At 38.3% G+C, this 26,219-nt stretch overlaps 2 protein-coding genes across 4 annotated transcripts; both read left to right on the top strand.

Annotated features, from left to right (window-relative positions):
- The first annotated feature begins 848 nt into the window (after positions 1-848).
- On the top strand, positions 849-18,705 carry LOC117294498 (ficolin-1-like). 2 transcript variants are annotated; one of them, XM_033776935.1, is made up of 7 exons: positions 849-1,345; positions 10,955-11,152; positions 12,724-13,024; positions 14,127-14,269; positions 15,374-15,567; positions 16,550-16,623; positions 17,436-18,705. In XM_033776935.1, the coding sequence occupies exons 3-7, from the start codon at positions 12,748-12,750 to the stop codon at positions 17,693-17,695; spliced, it is 948 nt and encodes a 315-aa protein (XP_033632826.1). In that variant the 5' UTR covers positions 849-1,345; positions 10,955-11,152; positions 12,724-12,747; the 3' UTR covers positions 17,696-18,705. The 2 variants fall into 2 exon arrangements, with proteins under 2 accessions (XP_033632826.1, XP_033632827.1); XM_033776936.1 differs by lacking the exon at positions 10,955-11,152.
- On the top strand, positions 1,963-7,983 carry LOC117294499 (histamine N-methyltransferase-like). Of its 2 annotated transcripts, XM_033776938.1 has the most exons (5): positions 1,963-2,086; positions 2,958-3,072; positions 4,678-4,908; positions 5,851-6,183; positions 7,481-7,983. In XM_033776938.1, exons 3-5 carry the CDS (start codon positions 4,722-4,724, stop codon positions 7,822-7,824), a joined length of 864 nt encoding a protein of 287 aa, XP_033632829.1. In that variant the 5' UTR covers positions 1,963-2,086; positions 2,958-3,072; positions 4,678-4,721; the 3' UTR covers positions 7,825-7,983. The 2 variants fall into 2 exon arrangements, with proteins under 2 accessions (XP_033632829.1, XP_033632828.1); XM_033776937.1 differs by having other exon boundaries at positions 1,963-3,072.
- Positions 18,706-26,219: the final 7,514 nt, after the last annotated feature.

Raw genomic sequence — 26,219 nt, 5'->3', positions numbered from 1 at the left:
AACAGGTATTGATTTTGTCGAGATTTTAAAAACGTTTTACCAACCTTTTTTCTTTCTTAAGCGCCATAGGTTTAACACAAATTCGTAATCTTAAAAACAGAAGATATTACAGACTTAAGTCCTATATTGAATCTAAGCTTAGTACGTAACTTAATCACTAAATGTTATACTGTTTAATTTCTTAATCAACTAGCTGAGTTAAAATGACATTAATATTTAGTTAGGCAATCTTGTTAGCACTGATCTCCCAAAATTAAAGGTCAAATTTTCAAAAAAAAATTCAGATATTGACTCTCTGGGTATTGAAATTGTGCACAATGAAGTAGTTTTATATTTCACGTCATCATGAGATCATTAAAGCGTGTTTCGTATCCGTGTACAAAGTGAACTCGTGCCAAGTCCTGAGGCCGTTTGCGTTCGATGCTGTCGTTGTTTTTGTACTGTTGACATGATACTGCATCAATGGCAGACTTTGAACTTGTCTATTCAAAATATTACATTATAAGGTATTAAAGCCATTATACACTTTCGATACAGAAAAAAAAAAGTTCACAGATTTACAAATAATTTACAGGGTTTACATAAGGTAATGATGAAAGACCTCTCTTGAAATATTATTCTATGAAATGCTTTACTTTTTGAGAAAACATTAAAACAATATCAATTCTCGATAGCGAGAATTATGGATTTATTTTAAACACATCATTACACGGCGAAACGCGCGGAAACAAGAGTGGGTTTTCCCGTTATTTTCTCCCGACTCCGATGACCAATTGAGCCTAAATTCTCACAGGTTTGTTATTTTATGTATAAGTTGTGGTACACGAAGTGTGGGCCTTGGACAATACTGTTTACCGAAAGTGTCCAATGGCTTTAACCATGATCCGCAGAGTGAATGATTCGAACCGTAGACTAAGCCTGGTATATACACAAACATAGATCCAAGTCTGCTGCAATGTCGCTCTGCACAAAACCAACACCATTCCGCCCTTTGGTGCATTGACAAATTACAGCGGACGTGACAAATCAGAGGGCAAAATGTGATATAAACCTACGAAATTCCAAACTTGAATTGATTCCGCCGACTTAACACTAGAACTGAATGAGTTTACGTGAGAATGCACTGCCACTGTTGTTTAGTCGCTACACCTGAGAGAGTTCTTTGTGAGTTTTGATTGATAATAGCCAAGCAAGTGTATTACAAATTTATGGAGAGTGTAGAAGCTACTTGAAATGCCAGACAAGCAGCAATTGCGAAAAACTGTAAGAGCTCGGACGTGTGGGTTTCTTGATGGTACTGTCTCCACCTACATCTTCTAATCATTCTTGTCCAAGATAGAACGAGGTAAGAGCTTATAGTTGTCAACATCCACGCCCTTCCTCAATACACCTAATCGACAACCAACATGTGAAATTTGATCAATTTAGTATCACTCTAAATTACATAGATTTAAAATTTAAATCTTTTATAGGATTAAAATCAAAATAAATCCTAAAGATTATTTTTTAATCCAAATCGATTTAATAAATCAACAAGTATCTGTAGACCCTATTTTTTGTTTCAATCCTCCGAACGATTTAAAGAGGACGCCAACTTTATGGACAGTGGACCAATCAGCGTGACGCGATTTCGTGACGTGTTGCACGAACGTACGACTCAAAACTTTGTCGGCGGCCATTTAAAGACAGTGGACACTATTGGTAATTGTCAAAGATTAGCCTTCACAGTTGGTGTATCTCAAAATATGCATAAAAAAACAAACCTGTGTAAATTTGAGCTCAATCGGTCATCGAACTTGCGAGATAATAAGAGGGAGTTGTTTCTCATAATGTTTTATACCATCAACCTTTCCCCATTACTCGTCACCGAGAAAGGTTTTATGCTAATGATTATTTTGAGTAAATACCAATAGTGTCCACTGCCTTTAAATAAACCGACTGTGTGCGCTGCTGCTGCTGCTGCTGCTACTGAGCTGACTGCATTTTATACATGAACGAATGATCAGCAGGCATCCATTGTCACACAAGTTTCTTGTCAGAATAGAAGGCACTCCAGTAACGAGGCAAAACTTCAACATTTCCTGAGGTAGGTGAATCAATCTTTATGTAGTCGGATAGGATATGGATAGGTTTGCAATGATTGTTTACACGACGATGTCGTGTGGAGTTGTAAAAGTTATTGATTGATACGTGTACGTTGTGTTATAAAGTCAGTGAACATCGTTGTTAACTAAAATAAACCAAACATTAACCATTCCACGGAGAAACTTCATAATGTCCACGACCGTGACCATACTCCACATAGAAAGAGACGAGGAAAAGAGTGAATTTAAGACCGATTTTCACTCAGTTCCCCTCACCCTGTTCATTTTTTTTCCAGCGACGATGGCGGACCAGAGTTCAGCTCCCGTTGCATACTCTACCGAGTACCATGTATGCAATTCACGAACAACAGTGTTTTACTGTTTGGTGTTGCTTTTGTTGGTCGCCCACCAAGATAATTAATATATGTAGATAGGGCAATATTTTACAATAGAAACGTAATTAATTTATATTAGGCCTATACTAGACTCTGTGCTCTAAATATTTAAAAACGAAGAAAGAACGATTTCGATAGGCTAGCAATGTTAAATTAGTTTGACTTTCATGAGGGGGTAGAGAATTATGTTTTTTTTTTAAATAATACATCTTGAGTGAACCCATAGCATGCATAGTGGAAATTGTTTTGCAGAATAAATAATTTAAGAACATGTAGTCCTAAATCCTGGAAAATACATACAAAGCACAGATTTTTTGCGAGTCGAGAAAAAAAAAAAACCCCAAAACATGACAACAATTTTGTAGGACCTAGTTGTCTCCAGTTAAAGCTTTGTTTGAAGTTCAATAGGCTACTAATAAAACTCTATATAATAATGTGAGGTTTTTATTTTTATGTTCTGAATGTTTCCATTTTCCAGGTGATCTGTCTTCCTTAGTGGTCGCTGTTTACAGTGTTCTTTGTCCAGGCAAAGTCAAGAGGTTTCAATTGTACCTGATGCAAATCCCAACATTAATAATATTCAGATCAAGCTGGTAAGCATATCTTGTGTTTTTTCGTTGATTATTCCCATCCAATACAATTAGAATAAAAGTAAATTTTGTAATATCTTTGTTAGTGCACTGTCATTGTGGAAACATTAGAGCCTAATCTTTTTGAAAGCAAGTATATCAGAAAAAGCTAGTATCGTAACTAGACTGTCCATTTTTTCCCTGTCTATGAAACCAAAAAAATTGTTTTGTTTTAACATAATTATCTCAAATGTGGCCAGAGGTCGTTTACAACTGATTGACAACCACTCGCATCTTCTAAGAATATTTGAATAAAATTGCAGATTTAACCCTCGGGTGATAAACATGTAGCTACAAAGTAGAACTTCTCATGTTTACGGAAAACATAGGTCATGTGTATTATTTAACTTGTATATTATTTGAAAATAAAGTTTTTCAAGGAAAATATTTTAAACTGTTTTTACTTTCGGTTTTTTCCCCTGCTGGTTAAGAAATCGTGTTTAATATTTTTATACCAAGGAAGATTAGAAATAAATCCGAAAAGATTTCTAGCATCTAGGTTTAAAGGCAGTGGACACTATTGGTAATTGTCAAAGACTAGTTTCACAGTTGATGAATTTCAACATATGCATAAAATAACAAACCTGTGAAAATTTGAGCTCAATCGGTCATCGAACTTGCGAGATAATAACGAAAGAAAAAACACCATTGTCACAAGTTGTGTGCGTTTAGATGGTTGATTTCGAGACCTCAAGTTCAAAACTTGAGGTCTTGGAATAAAATTCGTGGAAAATTACTTCTTTCTCAATTAATCCTCCAAAGACTAATTTTTTTAATCTTTCGAAAGATTAATTTTAAATCCACGCTGATTGGTCCCTAAGCACAATCCTTGAAAGATTTAAAATTTAATCCTGTGGATTTAAATTTAAATCCTTGTAATTCAGAGTATAGATGCTCAAAACATTATTTGAGTTTTGTATATTATGTGCACGTTCATAATATTGTGAAAGCTCTATATGCCGACATTCTGTTCATGGTTTATACCCATGTTATACACTGATGTGTGTTAGCACTGTATACTTTCCCGAGCCCTGTGAAAAAAAGCCCAGGCACATTCGGTGGGATTCGAACCCACGACCCTTGCAATTCTAGAGCAGTGTCTTTATTCCCGATGCAAATTTAACATCTATTATAAACCAGATTATGGTTCAGCCCCTCTTGATGCAAGGTTTCGGTAAGGGTTTGAGTCAGGGTTTGGGTCAGGGTTAGGGTCAGGGTAAGGACAATGAATATTCTTCAGGGTTTTTGTGGTCGACCTGTTAGGTAGACTATGAAAACAAGAATCATTTCTTCCACAACGTTGAATTTTAAACGTAGGGAAATCTCTATGTTGGTTGATTTAGAACAAGAGTAAACACTACCGGGTGTGATATTAAAATATTGGAGAACATAAATTATTAATCAGTATCATATAGTTAAACTCTCAAAGTTCTCTGTCCCATGTTAAAGCGATGTCAAGTTAAGAGTACACCTTTCTGAGTAATTCAGGTAGCTATAACATGATCTTGGTTATAAAATTGCATTTTGTCAATAAACTATCTTGTTGAATCACAATGCATTTTTTTGCAGTTTTAGTTTAGACAACACTGACTGCACCGACCGTGGTTAAAACAATGGCATCGGGCAAATTAATCGGAGATTTCGATCGGTATCACCGTTCCTTCAAAGCGTACGCTCGTAACAGTAACAGACTTCAAGTTACGACCAACTTTATACACACCCAGCTACGCCAGGTCATGGCCTCAATCAAGGTCAACTCTGGTGACGTCACGCGGGTACTTAGCATCGGACCTGGCGACGGTATGTTTCAATAACGAGTTGACATAAATAGTAATTTTTACTACGAATTACAGATCTGTTGTTTACTGCAAATCTGTTAGTATAGATTAGTATTGTATGGTTGACATTATGTGTGAGGTTGAAGATTGAAGATTCATGATCTCGGTATTTTTTTTTTTTTTTAAATCTGCGGCCCACACACCCATGGCGACCTTGGAACCGCTTGGTGGAAGCAGATTTGCCGGGGAAATGGACCTTATCCACGACCTTATCGCAAAATACTCAGTACACGCGCGTAAGGCGTGGAACGAGGTTTACATGCTGGTCTAGCTAGAGATCAATTTTGATCGCTAACTAGACCAGCATGCATCATCATTGAACAGTTGGCGTTTGCGTAATGGGTCTTTGAGGAAAGGTCCATGTTCATTGTTTACATAGTTCTGAGCATACACAATTACATAGTTCTGAGCATGCACAAAATACCAAGAACAAAGGATTAACCTTGTACGTCTGCTGCCACCTAGCGTCCCAAGAAATCCAATATTGTACTGTTTTTTAAAAAAGGTTTCGTCTTTTGTTTTTCCTCCGTTTTTATTGTCTTTTAGTGACACACAGACTACGTCACCTTAGAATAAGTTAGCATAGCCTGAGGTGTTTACCCTACCAGTCTTTCTCCAAGGCTAAAAAGAGAAAGACAAAATCGTCAGGCCACTAAACTATCTATATGATAATTCTTGTTCAAAACGTTAAGACACTAACTATCTTTTGAAATTGTGAAAATATTTCGGAAATATCAACTCTGGTTTGATTCTGGTCAAAAGCGATACTTTGAGACTCCATCTTCAAACGCTCTGGGATACTTTAAAGAAGTATACATTGTGTGTACAACAAAAAATAGCGTCAATACGAATTGCTTATACATGGTTTTTGATTGTTTTTGAAAACCTCAACAATGGTACATAGGTGAAGTTGAAGATGAAATCTTAAAGGTCATACGAGACAGGAACGAGTTCGTGCATCCCGTCACAGTCACGATCGTAGAGCCATCTGTTTACATGATTAAAGAATACCAGAATCGTGTCGACACCCAGGGAACTCAGCTACATAGCATCAGTTACGATTGGCGGACAGAGACGCTGAAGGCCTACCTGGAGAACGGCGTAAACGACGGCGAGAAGTTCCACTTCATCAGCGCCGTGCATTCCGTGTATTACTTTCAAGATCTCCCGGGCACACTCAGAGATCTGTACAATCGACTGGAACCCGGTGGCATGATGCTGATACTGGCTGTTACGGGTACGTAACGCTCACTCTGACCTGACCAAAAACAATAATCTGAGAGTCGGAAAACCTTGAGCTCTGCTTTCGTAACTTTTTGGCTCGGGCTGACATAAATTTTAATGTCTTATTATCAAAAGTATGGTAAAGTTCCAACCAATTTTATCACGAATAAATCTTTATGCTGGATGGAGCGTAGTGATTCAAACTCACATGGTGTACCGGTGAGTAAAATCCACAAGTTAAAAATATATCATAAACTGTAAGATTAAAATTGAAAATGTTAAGGATACTATACACGCTAATCCCCTTTATTGCGCCCAAAATGGCCTCCTTTCTATGAAAAAACGCCGATGATCAATGTAAAAGTTGTGTAAAATGCTAAAAGCATACAATTACATAAACAAACTCTACCATGGGGTTGTGTATTTGAGTTTGGGTAAATGGTTCAAATAAGTTAAAGGCACCTGGAAATAGATTTTTTTTTCAAACATTAGAGTATATAGTCATGAACAATAAAATTATTTTTTGAGTAATTGTTTTTAACGATTTATATGTTTAAACAAACAAATAAAGCTGTGTGGGGGTGACTCCGCCTACCCCTTTTGTGACGTCAATCGAGGAAGACTTTGCCTCGATCGAACATCGAACACACGAACGTGCAAGTACATTCAAGTCTTAGTCGTGAGTTTGTACGTTTTGAAAAAGTTGTTTTCTTGCATTTTTCCAGCAATGTCGACCAGGTGTATTGCTGCTGCTGGTCAGTTTGCCAAGTTGTCTGGTCCGTCGTCCTATACAGCGCCGTGCAGCAAACACTTCTAGCCGTCGTGCTTCGAGAATCCGGAATACACTTCAGATTTTGACATGAAGAGAAAAGTTCTTTTCTAAAACATGACGCCATCCCAATAATTTTTCCAGCTAGTGGGGAAGTCAAAGAAGGTACCTGAAAGACGTAACGAACCTAAAAGAGCATTTGCCTAACGTGAAACAAATCAGGTATTGTTTTTAGCTTGCGCCAAGCGTCACTATGTTGTGTTGGCACTGAATGCGATTCATCGTGCCTCGATTGACGTCACGAACAGCGGCCTCTCGGGTCGGGCTTTTTTTCAAATGTGTAAATAACATGGAAACTATTTTTTTTAAACCTTAGTTAATGGTTTATTCATATTCCACACATCAAAACACATATTTGAATGACAAAAGCTTTATTTTGACAAAATACCACTTCCAGGTGACTTTAAATATTATCTTACACACTACTGTTACCCACTTATTTGTAACCGCTAATATAATTAAAGTTGTTTTGGTCAAACAGGAACAGTTGGTGCAGCTTTTGCAGAGAGATACCATCAACCCGATATAACTTCTCAAGAAGTCAAGACTGCATGTGTAATTGAAAACATCCCCATAGCACATGAATCTGTCATCGAAGAGCGTACAGACATCACTGACTGCTTCGATCCTCCCGAAGATATGACTGAAGACGGACGTCTTCTCCTAGACTTTTTCTACACAAACGTGGCTAATTTGACTGAAACAGCCTCCCCTGAAACCCAAGCAGACATCTTGCAATTCTTGAAAAGTGATCGCTTCTCTGACAAGATAGATGGCAAGATATTACTCAAAGGAGATTGGGAGCATTTTATAATCGTACGCTAACCCGTGCTCCTCAAAAAATATATATATTACATTTCTTGAACTTGAAACACACGGTTTTGAATATCTTGGGGTCTTGCAGTCTTGGGGGCAAAAGCGTTGTCATGAGATTTAAGTCATTAAAGTGTTATGTTCAATAATGAGAGGAACTAGCGAGTGAAACTAATGGCGGGATATTGACGACAGTGCAAAGTCTGTCTCGATTGACGTCACAAAAAAGGGTAGGCGGAGTCACCCCAAACAACTTTATAATTAATTTGTTTTTAACATATCGTGACAAACTAAAATTGTTTTTGTTTGTTCATAAGCATATAGGTGACTTTTATAAAGCCATTGTATTTCAAGGGTTTGTATATACCCTTGGTTTTTTAGCCCTTCGAATGTTTCAATCCTATACAAATGTAAATATACACAATAAAACTAACACACGAAAATTTAATTTCAAAAGTTGGCCGATAATCCGGAATGTTTGTCCACGCAGGCAGAACATAATAAGAACACACATATCTTTTAGAAGCGTTACCGGTTTACTTCATTATTCAAATTTGTTGGGATAAAAAGTGATATCTTTTTCCATAACCACACTACTTCGAAGTGAAATTGTTCTCAACATTGCATTATACTATCAAAAGCTAGCGTAACTGATAACACGAAAGTTTGTACTAAAATTAATATTCGGAGTCATTACCAAACGTATACAGACCCTTTAAGCGGGGAGTGAAAACCATACGTGGCACTGAGCATGGCCCCCCTATGTCAACAATGTTGTTTCTCATTGTCTGTTTGCTGCACCCCCGCCCCCCCCCCCGATAGATTCATCAAGTGTTTTGTTTTTCTTCGAAAAGGCATTTTATACATGTAGTTACATCAGTTGTCGGTACCGTTTACAGACGGATGTGGTATAGGTTGTGCGTTCGTTTAGCTTCCCTGGGTCATCCCCGATCTGCCCCGGTGCGTTCCAATAGCTTTTGACGTCATTCCAGGGGCTCACCCAGGTCAGCCCCCCAGTGCCCTGCTTGTGGAGTGGGTCACTTGGGGGCTGGCCCCAGGTGAACGACGTCACTACGAGAGCAGCGAGTGGTTGTTGGTTTAGCTCTTGTCAGGGGCTCACCCGAGTGAGCACCGCGGGGTAGACACAGGGAAGCTAAACGAACGCACCCATGAGTGTGCAGAGTCTGTGTTGTGCCTGGCCTTACCCACGCACACAAGACACATTGGAAAGAGATTATATTAGTTTTCTTTAAGTCTGCCTAAAAAAAAAGGTTTTAAAATGACGAAAAATTGTGCTATCGAGACGAGCGTTATTGACAGGATCTATTTTCTTGCCATTTCATTTTATTTCAAGTCTGTATGAATAATTATGTTCGATTTGTAAATGTTTTAATCGAGCAACTCCTTTATGTTTCAACTTTTGGTATGTATTGTCTTTGGGATTGTATTGGTATTTTTTTCAAATTTTAATTGAATTCTTACCTCCTCATGCTTATGTAATCATACCTTCTTATGCTTTTTGCGCACCGCCTTAAAGCATTGCACAAATATTTAGCATTATGCCTCTATCAATGCATCATTTTGTTCTTCTTTTCTTTAAAACCAAGGTCTTCTGACGCAATTCATGACAGAATAAACATTATTAACTATGTGGAGTGGTTACTGCATTGTAATAGTTTCCAAGGAAACTGTCTGGAACTCATCTCCTTTGTTTGTTAGAAAGTAAATTAGTCACTGAGGAATTATCGCTAGTATGAAGGACACTCCGATCGATTGCAAGTTGTTATTGCAGTGTTTAGTTACTAGCACCACTGCGTTGAATCTATTTGTTACACGTACATTTTGTACACTCCATTTTGCAGCACCAAATGAAAACAAAACAAAACACAGCAACTTATCTAGTCGTATCCAGCTAGGAAGATGTCACTACAGTAGGGTTAAATGAAACAACGAATAATAATAATATCTCGATGTTATGGAAAACGAGATGATGAGAAATAAAGATAAATTTTAATTGTATAAGAGTTGCATTAATTTTCAAATTTCAGTTTTGTTAAATGGCTGCATTTGGGTCAGAATGTTCTGAGTTGTAAGATCATGTAATTAATGTATACTTGGTTTGCGGTAACACCATGTGTGTATCTACTTACTAGGTAGAGTTGTTCATAGGGAACTGTCTTGCTTTATTCTACTGCCGTGGAGTAGATAATCGGAGGTTCGGGAGACTTCTCAGTTCTGAAAAGAAATGTCCTGCTTTTTAACTATTACCAGGGCGGATGGTATAGGAATTAGACTGGACTACTACTTTAGCTTATAGGATCGTAATTAACTGTACTGCCGCGGAGTCAGTTCTGAAATTGGTCTCAACGTTTCGACTAGCTTGCTCTAGTCATCGTCAGGAGACTCTGGAGTGTCTACACGTAAATGGCAGCTCAAGCCACCTAGTACAAACGAAGTGTCTGTACGTAAATGGAAGTAATTCAGTCAGCATTTTAGGTTGTAGATAGAAAATAAGGCAGCATTAATAACCAGGGTGTTTGATTGCACGAACGAACGAACGAACGAACGAACGAACGAACGAACGTTCGTCACCGTTCTCTTTCATTAGAAGATTTGCATGATTTGGACAATATTGTGTTTGCACAGGTTACAATGGGCTTAGTCTTGATTCTCAGCCACTACGGGTATAAAATCGACAAGATCAATGAACTCCAATTAAAATAATAACACCAACTCGTTGGTAGTTGTGACGTCATCGAAAGAAAGATAGAGGCAGGACGCGCATGCGCCAAATCAAATGGAACACGCGTATAAAGCAATAGCCTGTTTTGCCTTGCAAAGTGGGTCAGCTATCAATAACATTGATGATTTCCACAAAATACTCAACCAGAAGAATCAATGTTGTTGAGTTTCAACTTTCTCTCAAGATTATAATACCGAAGCAATTGTTTAGTGCTTGATGTTGCCAACTTGAATCAAACGTATTATTTTAAAGCTATACTTAACTATTATCATGGGCAGAGAGTTGCGACAATGCACATATGTCGCAATATGTGTTTCCTTGGCCAACTTGTTGTGCTGTGAAACAATTTTGCAGTCGGCAGATTTCTCTAAACCCTCGGTATCTAACATTGCTCTTAAGAACCATCTACTACTGAGTCTACAACGAGTCAGATCTGCGTCAAGATGCTTGGCCAACTGCCTCCGTGAACCCCAATGTGTGGCCGTGAGTTACAGCCAGCTAACCGGTGAATGTGAGCTTTATGACGGCAGCAAGACTGACCACCCATCGGATGTCATTACGAATGATGGATGGTCTTATTACGAAATCACGTCAAAGGTAATACACAAAAATCTTCTGATTTTCAATGACAACCATTGATTCGTTAGTAATTTGGTTAAAGTGATGGGGCTTTGAAGAATGTCATATAACTGATTGTATTTTATGTTTTTACCTATGCCAATCAGTGGGTTTCGTGACGTCACAGTGGATCGTGTCGCTCCCTTTTTACCTTTGATTCATTGTAATTTCCGATGCTAATAACCAAATAACAACAACTTCAAAGCTATATCTTTGCCCTTCACATTCAATGGTTATTTAATAAAACTACTTTATTTTTTAAATTATACTTATGAATAGAATCATTGAAAGGATAACGCCAACAGAGAACACAATCCCGGCCATATCTCGTTGGGCCCTGACCCCGCCCCATGTTCAATGTCGGCTCTTGTTGTGCACCTTGTTTTTTATGTCGGCTCTTGTTTTTTATGTAAGTCAGTGTTGTGATAGTTTGTTGGTGTGTTTGTTTGTTTTGTTCGGTTTTTGTCTGTCCGTAGGTACGGGAACAAAAGCCTTGCTTCACCCTATGCCTATATGTTGTCCTGTTTGTCATTATTTACTCAACTTCCGTGTAAATTGTTATTGTCTTGGCTACATCTGTGGTTTGCCATTATCTATTCATTATCATGTATATTAACTTTAGCGATGTACACAAATGTAACTTTATGGCAACATTGAAATAAATGTATTGAAATGAAATGAAATTTAACAGGCTTGATGGGAGACTTTTGGGACGCTTGGTGGCAGCAGACTGAGCAGGTAAAATCCATTGCTCAGAACAACGTACAAAATCGACATTTACCTGGTAAGTCTGCTGCCACCTAGCGTCCTAAAGTCTCCCATTGGTCATGCCTACGCTGCCATTCATGTGGAGATTGACCTCCCATTTTTGGCCTTTTCCTTCTTTTCACTCAACTTGAAGAGTACCTACTCGAAGGTTTTGTTTTCAAACAAAGTAATATTATTTTTAGACAAAAGGCTAAATTTTACACACCTGACACCATTGTGAAACGAAATGCCGCAGTATTAAACAACAACAACAACAACAACAACAACAACAACAACAACAACAGCAGCAGCAGCAGCAGCAGCAGCAGCAGCAGCAACAGTAACAGCAGCAGCAGCAACAAAAACTCGGATGAGTGTTCTTGTCATAGCTCTTGTGGATGGTGGGTGTATGATAATATTAGACGGCACAGTTCAACGAACTACTAGCAAGGAGTCGGTGAGACGATGGGAGGAGAGTTTGTCCGAAATTTATGGCTCTACAAAAGAGTTAATGTATTTTAATCTTAACGGAACTAAAAATCTGCAGTGTTTGTAGCAAAAGAGGAATAATTATGTTGTTTTGTATTTATTCGTTTAAAAGGGCGATTTCGAGGGTAGTTTTGAACGGCTGGCTTCCTTTGTGTGGCTTCGGCCCCGTGCAGTTCTGGCTTTGTTTTTATTGCGAACACTTCAGGTCAATGTTTCGCCGCATGGACCGCTGAAAATGATTAAAGCATGATTTTTTTTCACGTAAAATGGGATTAAAGTAGACTTTCCTTTTTAACTGACAATCACCATCTCAGACCACACAAGTTCTATCAACGGACATGCCTTCAACAACAGCACCCACAACAACAGGGCAACCGACAACTCAAGCGCCGACAACGGAAACACCGTCAACGACTGCGTTACAAACAACCAAACAGCCGCCAACAACCGATATGTTGACAACTAGCCAGACAACTGGACAACCGACAACTCGAGAGCCGATAACGGAAAAGCCGCCAACAACTGCGTTGCAAACAACCAAACAACCGTCAACAACTGACATGTCGACAACCATGCAGACAACTAAACTGCCGACAACTGCATTCAAAACAACAGGTAGGAGTGCACTCCAACCCCCCACCCCAACTCCCCAAAAAATTTGGTGGTCTTTTTCGTTTGCGGAATATGTTCAGCTAGCTGTTTACAACTGGACCAGAATTTAAATGCTGCAAGAGATATGTTTGAATCATATTCTTCAATTGGGCATTGATTGTTCTATGAATAAACACTTCTGTTCAATTCCTTGCAGCAATAACTGCGAATGTTCCATCACTTGACTCGTCAGAGGAATGGAGCTACAAAGACTAGACCGGGGAAAATGTAATTCAATGCGTTACTGGTTGTCACGAAGACCATTATGTTAACGGATTATGATGTGGAACAAAACTCACGTGTTAAAAAAATTCAGTGCTGTATTTTGTGCGCTCGAAATAATGTGGTGGTTTTCACTTGAATCAATTTGGTAAATTGACAGGTGCGGATTACTCTTATAGTTGGGAGGTGTCCCTTCGACAGAACCAACCAGTTATTAGGCCGTTGCTTTTTGGGGTTAATTTTTCAAGTAAATTTGTTTAATGTTCCAATCACTGCTGTTTAAACGTAAAAAAGAAGTAACAAAATATAACGCCGCTTTTACTGAATACGTTTAGCAATGAATGGAAATTACCGCAATATAAATTTAACTGGGTAAGAAGTAGGGGCCTTTACAACAGTTTTGGACATAATAAAGCATTTTGAGAAACATTTCACTTTAAAGTAGGCTACTGCGGTTATGACAAAAGTGTACAAATTTTATCCACAAAATTTTATTACAAGAAGCGTTACAGCTTCTCATATTGTGTACAAGATTCAACCTTCCGGCGCGGATATAAAATTTGCTCTAAATTTCCAGCGATACCTCAACAACGTCGACCATTTGAAATTAAAGTTGTTTACATTTTAATAATACAACTCCAATTATAATGGATCGAACTGTTTCCAAAACTAAAGGTATAAATTGCCTTTCCCCTTTGTGCGTATAGGCGCCGTGATCGGGTTTCCCAGATAAGTGCGACAAAAATGACCTATCTATATTATCACTATTATTATTTAAATAAATGTGTTAAAATTATGTTTGCTTTAATATTTCTTACTTTTTCTCTTACTTTTGGACCATCAGCCCAGCCTGGTCCCAGAGATTGTTGGGGCTATTACAGTGATGGATTCTATAACAGTGGTCTCTATACCATCTACATCAAGGGGGCAGCACCTGGTGGAACTAGTGTATATTGTGACATGCAGTTTGGTGGAGGTGGGTGGACGGTAAGTGGTTTAACAACAGAAACGACTCTTTCTAATAATACTTATTATAGTGGCTTCTCATATATTGCTCTATCCGTCACTCAGTGACGATCAAGGTGCTTTTACTGCAAGATGTGCGACTACGTTTGAGATCTACTCCGTTAGCACCATAAGAAGGTTTACGGGGTGCCATGCGCAATATGATGCCTTTCAAGCCAGTAACACCGGGCGAACCCCCTCTCTTGTCAATAGGTGCACTGTTTTTTTGTTTTACGTGCGTTACACAACATACGGGACCGACGGATTTACGTCCTATCCGAAGGACGAAGCATCACAAAGCGTCTTGCTTAAGGACACAGGTTTCATGCTGTGGCTCGAACCCACACTCTGCTGTACAGAAGGGAAAAAACAGAGCTTGAGTTCGGTGCTCTTAACCGCTAGGACACGACGTAAAGAGAAAATATGCATTTGTTTTTACCCATAAGCACCGATGTGTGTTAACACGGGGACTCAGTGTTGAAAAATGTAATAATATAACTTGACTTACTATTTCTAAACTGACGACACTTTCACGTCCTATCCGGTCGACTGATCTTTAGGCGGCAAAAGGTTGGTGACCCGTTTCAGGGTTACTGAACCGTGCAGACGTCGAGTGATCTTCTTATAGCTACACTATAGGCCCCCCGCAGACAACCTTCTCTGTTTTGTGATGGTCCGGATCCCTCCCTCTTCATGTAGATCGCCTCTTTCACTCCTCTTTCCAAACACCTTGCCTCTCTTTCCAAGACAACATTGTTCTCGTTGTTGAAGGAGTGGTTTGAGGTTTTTAGGTTCGTAAAGATGACAGAGTCTCCACAACCCCGTCTGTGCTGGGACATACGCTTGGCAAATGTCTGTTAAAAAGAAAACACAGACAGAACTAATGCAAACAAAAAGACAAAAAGAGAAAGAAAGAAGAAAACAAGATTAGAATAGAAGATTTGGGTGAGGGTGACAATTCGAGTGCCTTTTATGAGCCTGCTCGCGTGGCTGATATACAAACAGATAGTCTCAAAAGATGTAAGACCAAATGATTTTCTTTGACATTTTTTTATTGGAATCTGTGTCCCCTATTTTCATCCACAGACGATACAGAGGCGGGTCAACGCTGTCGACTTCTATCGCAACTGGGCGTCTTACAAGATGGGCTTTGGTATCATTGATGACAATGATTCCGATTTCTGGCTCGGATTAGATCTCATTTACCTCTTGACAAATCAAGACGACTACCAGTTGCGTATTCCACTGGTGGACTGGTACGGTGAAGTCAAATTTGCCAAGTAGGTGGATATTTCACTTGCAGCTATTGGTGGCAGCAAGACTTTGTCTCGTCAGTGTTTTCTGTTTATCTAATTTAAATTGTACAGACTTGTTTTGCCGAAAGCATCGAAGAGAAACGAACAAAACAATATTGAATTCTAACTATTATTTAGTAGATACAAATGAACTACACATGAATAGTACAATAACGGGTACAACCATGTACTGAACATTGAACCTCTTCTTGAGGGAGTATTGGCCCTCTACGTTTCAGAGCCAACATGTCTCTTAAAGGCAGTGGCCACTATTCGTAATTTATTAGCATAAAACCTTTCTTGGTGACGAGTAATGGGGAGAGGTTGATGGTATAAAACATTGTGAGAAACGGCTCCCTCTGAAGTGCCATAGTTTTTGAGAAAGAAGTAATTTTCCACGAATTTTATTCCAAGACCTCAAGTTTTGAACTTGAGGTCTCGAAATCAACCATCTAAACGCACACAACTTCGTGTGACAAGGGTGTTTTTTCTTTCATTATTATCTCACAAGTTCGATGACCGATTGAGCTCAAATTTTCACAGGGTTGTTATTATATGCATATGTTGAGAGACACCAACTGTGAAGGCTAGTCTTTGACAATTACCAATAGTGTACACTGCCTTTAAAAAGAGATTCAATACATGATTGTACCCGCAAGTTTAATATTTATGTTGTTATATTCATATTACTCACCAAAGTCAACAGGCATTCTTAATGCACATTTAAAAAAACAAATCGGATAAAGTATCAGGGAATAAGAAAACAAAATAAAAGTGTACACACATTATGTGCACGTTAGGCACTAAAGAGTTAAATTTAAATTGGGCGGAATGAATAGCCCCCCCCCCCCGGGTATACAATGCTCCACATACATCGGTGTTAGGGTTAAAACCAAATAATATTTCCCCGTAATTGAATAGATAAGAACGACCCAAGCGAAATAGTTTTGTTGTTGTTGTCTTGTAGATACAGTGAGTTTCGAGTGAACAACGAAGCGGACAACTATCGACTGACGGTTAGTGGCTTTACTGGAACTGGAGGTAATGTTTCACAGCTCATATTCTATCTTAAACTTGGCTGTAAACTCTCGCTATAATAATATAGTAGTTACAAGAAGGAAGTATGGATTCCAAGTGCACGACGAAGAAAGATAGGTGATCACCGATATTAGGGCAAGATAGCTACCGTAGCTCATTGGTAGAAAGCCGTCATAAAACGAAATGTCACCGATTTTAGTCCTGTTCTGGTATTTGTTTCTGTTTCTAAAAGATTACAACCCCTAAAAGTTTTTATCCCAGTGTAATAAGATTACTTAATGATTAATACTTTTTAATTTGTTTTCGGTGGTTTGCATTTTTTTTTTTTTTTTACTGTAATCGTCTCTCTGCATAAAGTGCGCATACTGTTTATTTGTTCGTTATTGTATGCCTATGTGGTTTAAGGGTTTTCTGTATTTTTGTAATTTTTAATACATTTAGACTCGCAAGCCGAAGTGAATTTCACTGTATATGTATATATTATATCTGTGTGGCAATAAAATAATTGAATATAATTGAATTGAATTGACAATCACTTACAAATCGCATCCCAGAAACAAGTTTTAAAATAAAATTAGATAAATAAACTAGCCTTTACAACTGTTAGTTTATTAAAAAGTCACGCTGCTGTGTTGTTATTTCCAATTATTGTTGTGATTTTGTTTAATACCACTCAACAAACCAGAAGACAAATTACTCAAGTACGTTCACCAGTGATTCTCTTTTTCTATCGCAAACTTTACAAAGACTATTATAATGCGCCTGTAGAATCCCAACCAACAAAACAATGATGTTTTTGTGTCATTCTTTCGTAGGTGATTCACTGATAGCGACTCACAATGGAATGCAATGGACAACCCACGACAAGGACAACGACAACGCCATCGGAACCAATTGTGCCGAGGTGTACCAGGGAGCTTGGTGGTACAACTCCTGCCATACGTCTAACCTGAATGGTCCACGAACATCTGCCAGTATTTCACCCGGTCGTGGCATGGTGTGGAAGACATGGCCTGGGGAGTCCGTCTCCTTAATGGAAGTAGAAATGAAAATAAAGCCACTAAGTGCCGGCTAAACAGACCATAAACATAAAATTGATTGATTTGAGACTACATACCCTTTCAGGTAGTCTGTGGCAAGACAATATCAATTTTCCATCGGTTAAGACAACAACGAGGCAAGAACAATACACACTCATTAAAATTCAACTTTAGACTTCATTATAAACTAGTCAGTTTGTCTGCCGTCAGACAAACTTGTTGTTGTTATTATTTTAAATTGTTATGTGATTTATTAAAGGCATTGCATTTGGAATGGAAAATTGAGACAATGTAGTCATTAAAATATAAACAGCCTACAAACACCCATTGAATAGCGAGGACAAAAGACAAACTGAGTTGTGGCGGTGCTATTGCGAGATCACTGCTCTCGCGCGAAATGCTGGTTGCCGACTTCTACTCCCCATGTAGTCGTGACAGCAGTAGTAGAATACCGCGGGATTCTAATGGGAGAGTCGGAACGCTATCACCGAGACAGACATTTAACGACTTGTCCACAAGTCTATTGTTCTATGAATGATTCATAGGTTATGAAACGTGCGTTATTCAAAAGTACGATTAACCAATCAGAACGATTAACCAATCAAAACGCGGACTTTCTCTAGTTTAGTCCATTTTGTTTTGGAAGGGTTACAGGAAAATACCAAAAAAGTAAGAAATCAATTCAGACGAACATGGAAGTGGGTCAGTTTTTATAATAAGTTTATAAAAGGGAATGAAGGATCAACAAAAGGAAGTGTGAATGAAAGAGAAGAGATTGCATTATACCCAAAAACGTTTTATAAACGAAACCCAAAATGGATGATTGTTGTTTTCACAGACAGTGTGCATAATTTATTATTCATAAATACCTCAGACAGTTTCGCTATTCCTATTGGTGGAGAGCACGTCACGTGGGTGTGTATAAACCTTTGTTTATGACCAGTAAAAAGTGTTGAAACATTGGCGTGACACACGAGTTTGCACATGTTCTTATAAGACAGTTTCTTCATTCCTATTGGTCGAGAGCAACGGCCGAGACAGTTGTGCCACATCACGCGATACGCGCGACGCGCACAGCATTCCCTTATATTAAAGGAGTTGTTTATCAGAGGGCGGCGGAGGGCTTTACCATTTAATAGCTGGAGTGGTGTTGTGTTGATAGAAATCATTGAAAAATTATAATTTTTGCATTTGTTTAACTTTTTGACCATAAGTGGTGATGTTTTTTGACCGAAAAGGTATTTGAATGGGAATCAAATTATGTTGAATCGGTTTTCAACTGGTGGTTTAAACCTGCCGACTGCGCCGAGGCCTGGTTCTTGATAATTTACCTCGACCTCGTCTCGGTAAAATTATCAAGAACCAGGCCTCGTTGGGGATTTAATTAAACCACTAGTTGAAAACCTCATCACCACACATTGATTCCCTTATTGTATGCTGACCCGCTGACCCCGTCGCTTTGCTTTTTATACCAAATGGGAAACAAAAGTCTAGATTTATAATAATCAAATAATAATAATAAACCACATGCAAGTTGTAAAAGGGCCATCGTGGCTGTGCCACTCAGTGCGTGTTTTCCCTTCCAGTCGACTAGGATAACTGGGCCCAATTCCTTGGCTCTGCTCCGTAAGCAAATAATCGGCGCTTACGGAAGCAGGGAAGTCTGCGCTTACGTCCAGCGTATTTCACGGGTTAGCGGCGAGTTTTGGCTCGTGCGCGTGCGTACTCAGCGTTACTAGGCACTCTCCACGTTACAAGGCTAGCAGCACGTAAGCGGATAATTGCAACTGTAAGCACAGAATTTGGCGGTAAGCAGAGCCATGACATTGGGCCCTGCTCTATTCGAGCCCCGATGAGTGACAACAGACTGTGTCACAACCAGAACTGTTGACATTTCAAAGCTGACAAAGAATAAGAAATGGGACTATGTTTTGAAATTATTGGTCTTACCATTTTTAATTCGTGATAATTTGCTGGCCGCGGTCTGGGTTAAGATTGCTTGCAAGTCCAAATTGGTATTCATTGGTTGTGCATAAACCAATCCCCAATGAATACGACTTGTGTAATTGGATGAAACCTTCTTCTATTCTTCTATCTTGTAGCGAAATTAAATGACAATTAATTTGAAATGATAGACAGCCTGGTTAATTTTTGTTAAAGACAGTGGACACTATTGGTAATTGTCAAAGACTAGTCTTCACACTTGGTGTATCTCAACTGCATAGTATAACAAACCTGTGAAAATTTGAGCTCAATCGGTCGTCGAAGTTGCGAGATAATAATGAGGTTGTGTGCGTTCAGATGCTTGATTTCGCGACCTCAAGTTCTAAACTTGAGGTCTCAATATCAAATTCGTGGAAAATTACTTCTTTCTCGAAAACTATGTCACTTCAGAGGGAGCCGTTTCTCACAATGTTTTATACCATCAACCTCTCCCCATTACTCGTTACCAATTAAGGTTTTATGATGATTTTTTTGGGAGTAATTACCAATAGTGTCCACTGCCTTTAAGTGCGGATTCATGAGGTTATAGATTAGGGCCCAAATTATGCGCTTACGATCACAATTCCCCGCTTACGTGCAAGCCCCGAATATCTGAGCTAGCCCTGTAAGCGTAAAATGCTTCCGTAACCGCCAACTCTGTGCTTACGGTAAGCAGAGCCATGAAATTGGGCCCTGTTTATTAATAAATATGTAAATTGTATCAACAAACAAATTGTCTTATATCAGTGTTGTAGGTCATCCGCTTTGACATGCTAGTCTTGGTCTAGATCTTGGTCTTGGGTGTACCGGTCTTGACTACAACACTGTCTTACAGCTCTCAGGTAGTTTTAGGGAATTCACAATATTATTACTAGTTGACGCAAAACAAAAAAGGTTTCTTAATACGGGTGAGACAATTCAGGATCAACAAGATGTCAAAGGTAAAATTGTCGTGCACACCTTTATTTATTTTACAAACGAGGTATATACAATTGCACAAAGGCAACGTGAGGTGGTGACTTGATGCGAAGACTAGTCGTTTCCATTGGTTTGGGCCACAATGTGATGTTAACCAGTCTGATGCCTCCTTGTTTGATTAGTTGGTAGACTGTTTGTTTGTTGGGGTGTTTGTTTGTTGGGGTGTTTGTTTGTAAAAACAAGAAGACGGTTTCATTTTATTTATAAAAATGAATAAATTCTCTCTTTGGCAAAGTCAACAATGTGTAATATGAACGTGTCTGTTAAGACAATCGTGTCAATTGCAATACCCTTTGCGATTAAATGTTAAAATAATAATGACGAAACGGCACTGCGGTACTAAGATTATAGCAGCTAATAGCTCTGGCGTATTTGTCTTTATCCTTCCCAGGCAATAATCCCAATACATTAGCCTTGTCCAGTTTATTACCAAGTCGCCACTTCGCATCGATTGGTGAAGTCGACCTCCAGACTGATGTATAACAATACAGCCTGACGCCAGCCATGCTAGCCTGTGACTTACACTGCTGCATAACGGTAATGGAAGACAAACGCTATATGTTCGTTATTGAATTACACTACCTTCTGATGGTACCAAACTCGCTTGCGAAGCAACAAAACAGTGTCGGAGTAGCCCTGGAAATCAATTAGTGGGTTTTATGCGATACGTATTAAAGAGACCTCCATAAAGCAAACGTACAAGAACAGGCAGAACTGAGTTAAAGCATGCAGACAAATCAGAATTACAGAAAAACAGAACAATCAGAACAATCAGAACAATCAGAACGATCAGAATAATCAGAACAATCAGAAAAATCAGAATAATTAGAACAATCAGAACAATTAGAATAATCAGAACAATTAGAACAATTAGAATAATCTGATTAATCAGAACAATTGGAATAATTAGAACAATCAGAACAATCAGAATGATCAGAACAACTACAACAATTAGAACAATCAGAATAATCAGAACAATCAAATCATTCAAAACAATAACAGAACAATTAGGACAATTAGAATAATCAGAATAATCAGAACAATCAGAATGATCAGAACAATCAGAACAATCAGAAGAATTATGACATTTAGACCAATCAGATTAATTCGAACAATTACAAAAAAAGCAATCAGAACAATCAGATATCAGATTAACCAGAATGATCAGAACAATCATCAACGTAAGCCCAATCAAATTAATTCGAACAATCACAGAAAATAGAGCAATTACAACAATCAGCACAATCAGAATAATTAAAACAATCAGAACAATCAGAACGATCAGATTAACCAGAATGATCAGATTAACCAGAATAATCAGAACGATCAGAACAATCAGAACAATCAGAAGAATTATGACAGTTAGACCAATCAGATTAATTCGAACAATCACAAAAAAAAACAATCAGAACAATCAGCACAATCAGAATAATATTAATAACAGTGAGTACAATAAAGAGCACCTTAAGGGACATACAATGAAAAAAAAACACAAAGAAATGCACACAAGAAATGCTTTGATTACTTTTTTTGTACATTTAAGATCCATACGTGGGCTCGAACTAAGGTTGTGTACTTGAGTTAAAACGTGTCGAGCTTTAAATCATTCATATGCACTTGAAATGATTCAAAACTCATATTTAATTAATCAAAAGGGCTTCTGGAAATCGTTCATTTTCGGCCTTTTCTGAAAAGTCTCAACCAAATTAATGTACCAGTAAATTGAAACGAAGACCATATCTGGCGTTATGTATGAAAAAATCGGTGCAACTCAAATTTTCAAAAGAGAAAATTATACGTAAAAATATGCTTAAAAAAGAAAGAAAACAAGTCACAAAAACATGGCAAATTCTCCCGTTATGAATGTCGGCAACAGTTCCTAATAAGTATAATATGGATAAATTATTTCATGATTCTCCCCGGAAATATTAAAAGCGAGACCGGATCGTAGCTAGTCCAGTCCGGATACAGCAATTTCCACCGGTAGTCCATAACTCCCGTTACGACCAAAAGTCAACCATTAAACAGCATAGTTTTCCTGCACGGTGATTGTCTGACGATGACATCATCCATTGATATGACAGCTTACTGTTTTTCGTGGGTATGGAGCCCCAACCGTCAAGCCATCGTTAGTCAATTACAAAAGAGCTAAATGAGCTGAATCTGGGTTGGGCTATTCGGCCGACTTTAAAGGCAGTGGATACTATTGGTAATTACTCAAAATAATTATCACCATAAAACCTTTCTTGTTTGAGTAATGGGTAGAGGTTGATAGTATAAAACATTGTGAGAAACGACTCCCTCTGAAGTAACATAGTTTTCGAGAAAGAGGTAATTTTCCACAAATTTGATTTCGAGACCTCAAGTTTAGAACTTAAGGTCTCGAAATCAAGCATCTGAAAGCACACAACTTCGTGTGACAAGGGTGTTTTTTTTCCACAGTTATCTCGCAACTCCGACGACCAATCGAGCTCAAATTTTCACAGGTGTTATTTTATGCATATGTTGAGATACACCAAGTGAGAAGACTGGTCTTTGACAATTACCAATAGTGTCCACTGTCTTTAAACTATAAGGACTTAACTCCTTGAAACCTACCTACCCTATCAATGAGTGGTCATATTCGGCCACAAGTCGAAAACAGAAAGTTTACATTGCCTTCAAACAGGTATGGACACAACACGAATCAAACCTGAATATGCAGGTATTTGGCAAGCTATTGCTACTACAGAATAAAAACCAACCCGAAGTAAAACGTTCAATCATTCATTATAATAATAACTATATGTATTGTACAACTGTAATGAGCACCACACGCTAAACTAACCCCGAGGCGCTATACAGCATTGAACATTTCCGAAACGATAAAACGAGACTAAAATGTTAAAAAAAGGCATGAAACCTGACCATGTACAAAATGTATTCATAGCCTACTTGTCCGTTCAAGTCAAGTGCCTGAGAAATGCCCATGTGTTGGTGTTACATGAGGAAGCTTGACATCGTTAAATCGATGTCTTCAAAGACAAACATCGATTTGGACGATATTGCTACACAATTAGTGAATACAGCGCTCATCAAAAGAACTCCGAGAACAAAAACAAAAACTAAAACATAAATAATTAAAAATGGAAGACGAGGAGGGCGGGATAAATAATAATTTAATCCCTTTTGTTTCTTCTTGAACGACACATTTCTGAGCACATGTTCGTTTGTCATAATAGTAAGCAGTTAATTATCAGTGTCGAGCACAATTTGATACTGTATGATCACTAAAACAACATTTTAATCAGTACAATATTATAAATTCATTGTGTAAAGGCAAAATATACCCATTCAATGGTAGCAAGTGGTCTATGGTATCTAATAACACAATTTTTTACTCCGGGTGTTTCAAATTAGTTACAAAATTACTTATTAATATACAATTTCCATAGGAAGTAAGAAGAAATCGATTATAAATATTATTTTAGAACAAATTTTACCGACGTCAAAATACGATCGCTAAAACACGAAATTCGTTTAGGTAAAATAGTTCTGATCTATTTGACCCTAATATTAATAATGGCCAATTTAGAAGCAAAAACAGCCTTCACAGCTTGAAATCAATTCAGAGCAACACTCACACAACACAATGGCTTTTTACCATAATTTATGCATCGAGCGATCGTTCTTTTAGCTACTAGTGGTATTTCGTGCTCTATCAGTAGTGTGCGTCACACAGTAAAACCATGTTTTTATTGTCTGGCGAAACATAGGTCTCTGGTGCACAGCCGTATGTCTTAACCTGTTGTTTGTTTTGTTAAAATTAATTTTTATTGACGCGAATGACTCCACTTGTCAAGGCAACCATCTTAGTTGATGTGTTTGGCTGGAAAAATAACGTCAGTCACTAACACAAACAAGGCGGAGTTTGCTTTAGAGTTACTGTTTCATGATAAGCTGTTCTTTATTATTGAAACTGACTTGGACTCACGAAGAACCGGTAGATGGTGACAGGACGAAAACGCTATGAAAAGTTGAGTCAAATAACTGTTGAAATAGTTGTTTCTGAGATTGGTCCACCATCGTCGTTCTGATGTCAAGATGACTTCAAGTTTGAAAGTATCTGTAAGCATGATTTTGGTTTTGTCATGCTTTGTGATGACTTTTCAAGCCGTCTCGGCTCAACCGGGAACAGGTCCCCTTGGCCGGTCGGCTCTTTTGCGTCAAGCAACCCACGACCAGGTTCTAACTAACCATGTGATCAAGAATAACACCCAGAGATCCTGGACAAGGTGTTTGGCTGCTTGCCTAAATGAGGACAGGTGTGTCTCCATTAATTACGGGGGTACAGGAGGCATCTGTGAACTGAATGCTAGCCACAGAGAGGCCCATCCTGGTGACGTAGTGGATAAAGAGGGCTGGAGGTACGGAACGCAGGAGAGGTCACCAGTGGTTGAACTACAAAAAACCGTAAGTAAGATAACACTGCAAAATAATCTGTAAAAGTTATTATAACACTACTACAAGTCGCTTCTTATATTGCGTTCACTGCGCCTTGAACACCCAGCAGGGGGGATATGTGCGCATTACAAGTCTTATTAATATTTTATCATTATTTTATTTTATTATTCATACCCGTCACTCAGTGGCACTCAATGTTCCTCAACGTTCAGTATTTTCCTGCAAGGTATGTGGCACTTCGTTTGAATTATGATACCTACTCCTTTTACATAGCACCATGTAATTGTGTTGTGGAACACTTGGGTGAACCCTTTCTCTTTTCTGGGTTCTTTTGTGTGCGTTACATAACACACGGGACCAACGGCTTTGTGTCCCACCCGAAGGACGAAGCATCTTGATAAATAGTCTTGCTTAAGGACATCGGTGCTTTAAATTAACAATAAATTAACGTTACAAAACAAACCACCTGCGACCATAAAAAGGAACATAAACAAAGATACAACAACATACACAAGGACAGTAACAGGTGCCCTTAGACTTAAAATACTGGTCAAGGGGAAAATATTACCACAATGATGTGACCATGTGCACGAATGCACATCCAAGGATACCAGGAAATGATATCAACGCACTACGCGCACTCTTGCAGATATGTAATTGCGGAAAAATTAATTCAAGAAAGATTTATCCCTCAATACACGTTAACCCAGGAGCATTATTAATGTAGGAGTTAAAGTGTTTAAAGGGTTTGGGTATCTTTAAATACAGCACAAAATACGATGTCCACAGATTTACATGAAATTAAAAAGGCTCGATGGTAGAAATCTTCCCTTAAAATATTTTAGGTTTTCTTGGTTAAATTCGGCAAATGAGCAGCCAATTTAATTTTCATGCGTTCGAATTAAAGCTATTTTGCCTTTAAAAAATTCAGAATTCGGTCAATCAATTTCGTTTTGAGGCATTCAAGTTCCTAGCACACTCATTCTTTTTCATGACACACAATCATCATTTAATTTAGCAAAGCTGGTTCGACTAGAGATTTGCTGATTTAATCATTTTCAATTTCGTAAAGAGGCAATCAATTTCGCTCACCGAGGATTCAAATAAGTACGACTAAAGAAATACGAATAAACAGATAAACTGTATAAGGCAAAC

Source organism: Asterias rubens, chromosome 9 (genome assembly GCF_902459465.1).
Source record: "Asterias rubens chromosome 9, eAstRub1.3, whole genome shotgun sequence".
Taxonomy (NCBI): domain Eukaryota; kingdom Metazoa; phylum Echinodermata; class Asteroidea; order Forcipulatida; family Asteriidae; genus Asterias; species Asterias rubens.
The sequence above is the reverse complement of the archived record's forward strand: the minus strand, read 5'-3'. Positions and strand labels throughout refer to the sequence as shown.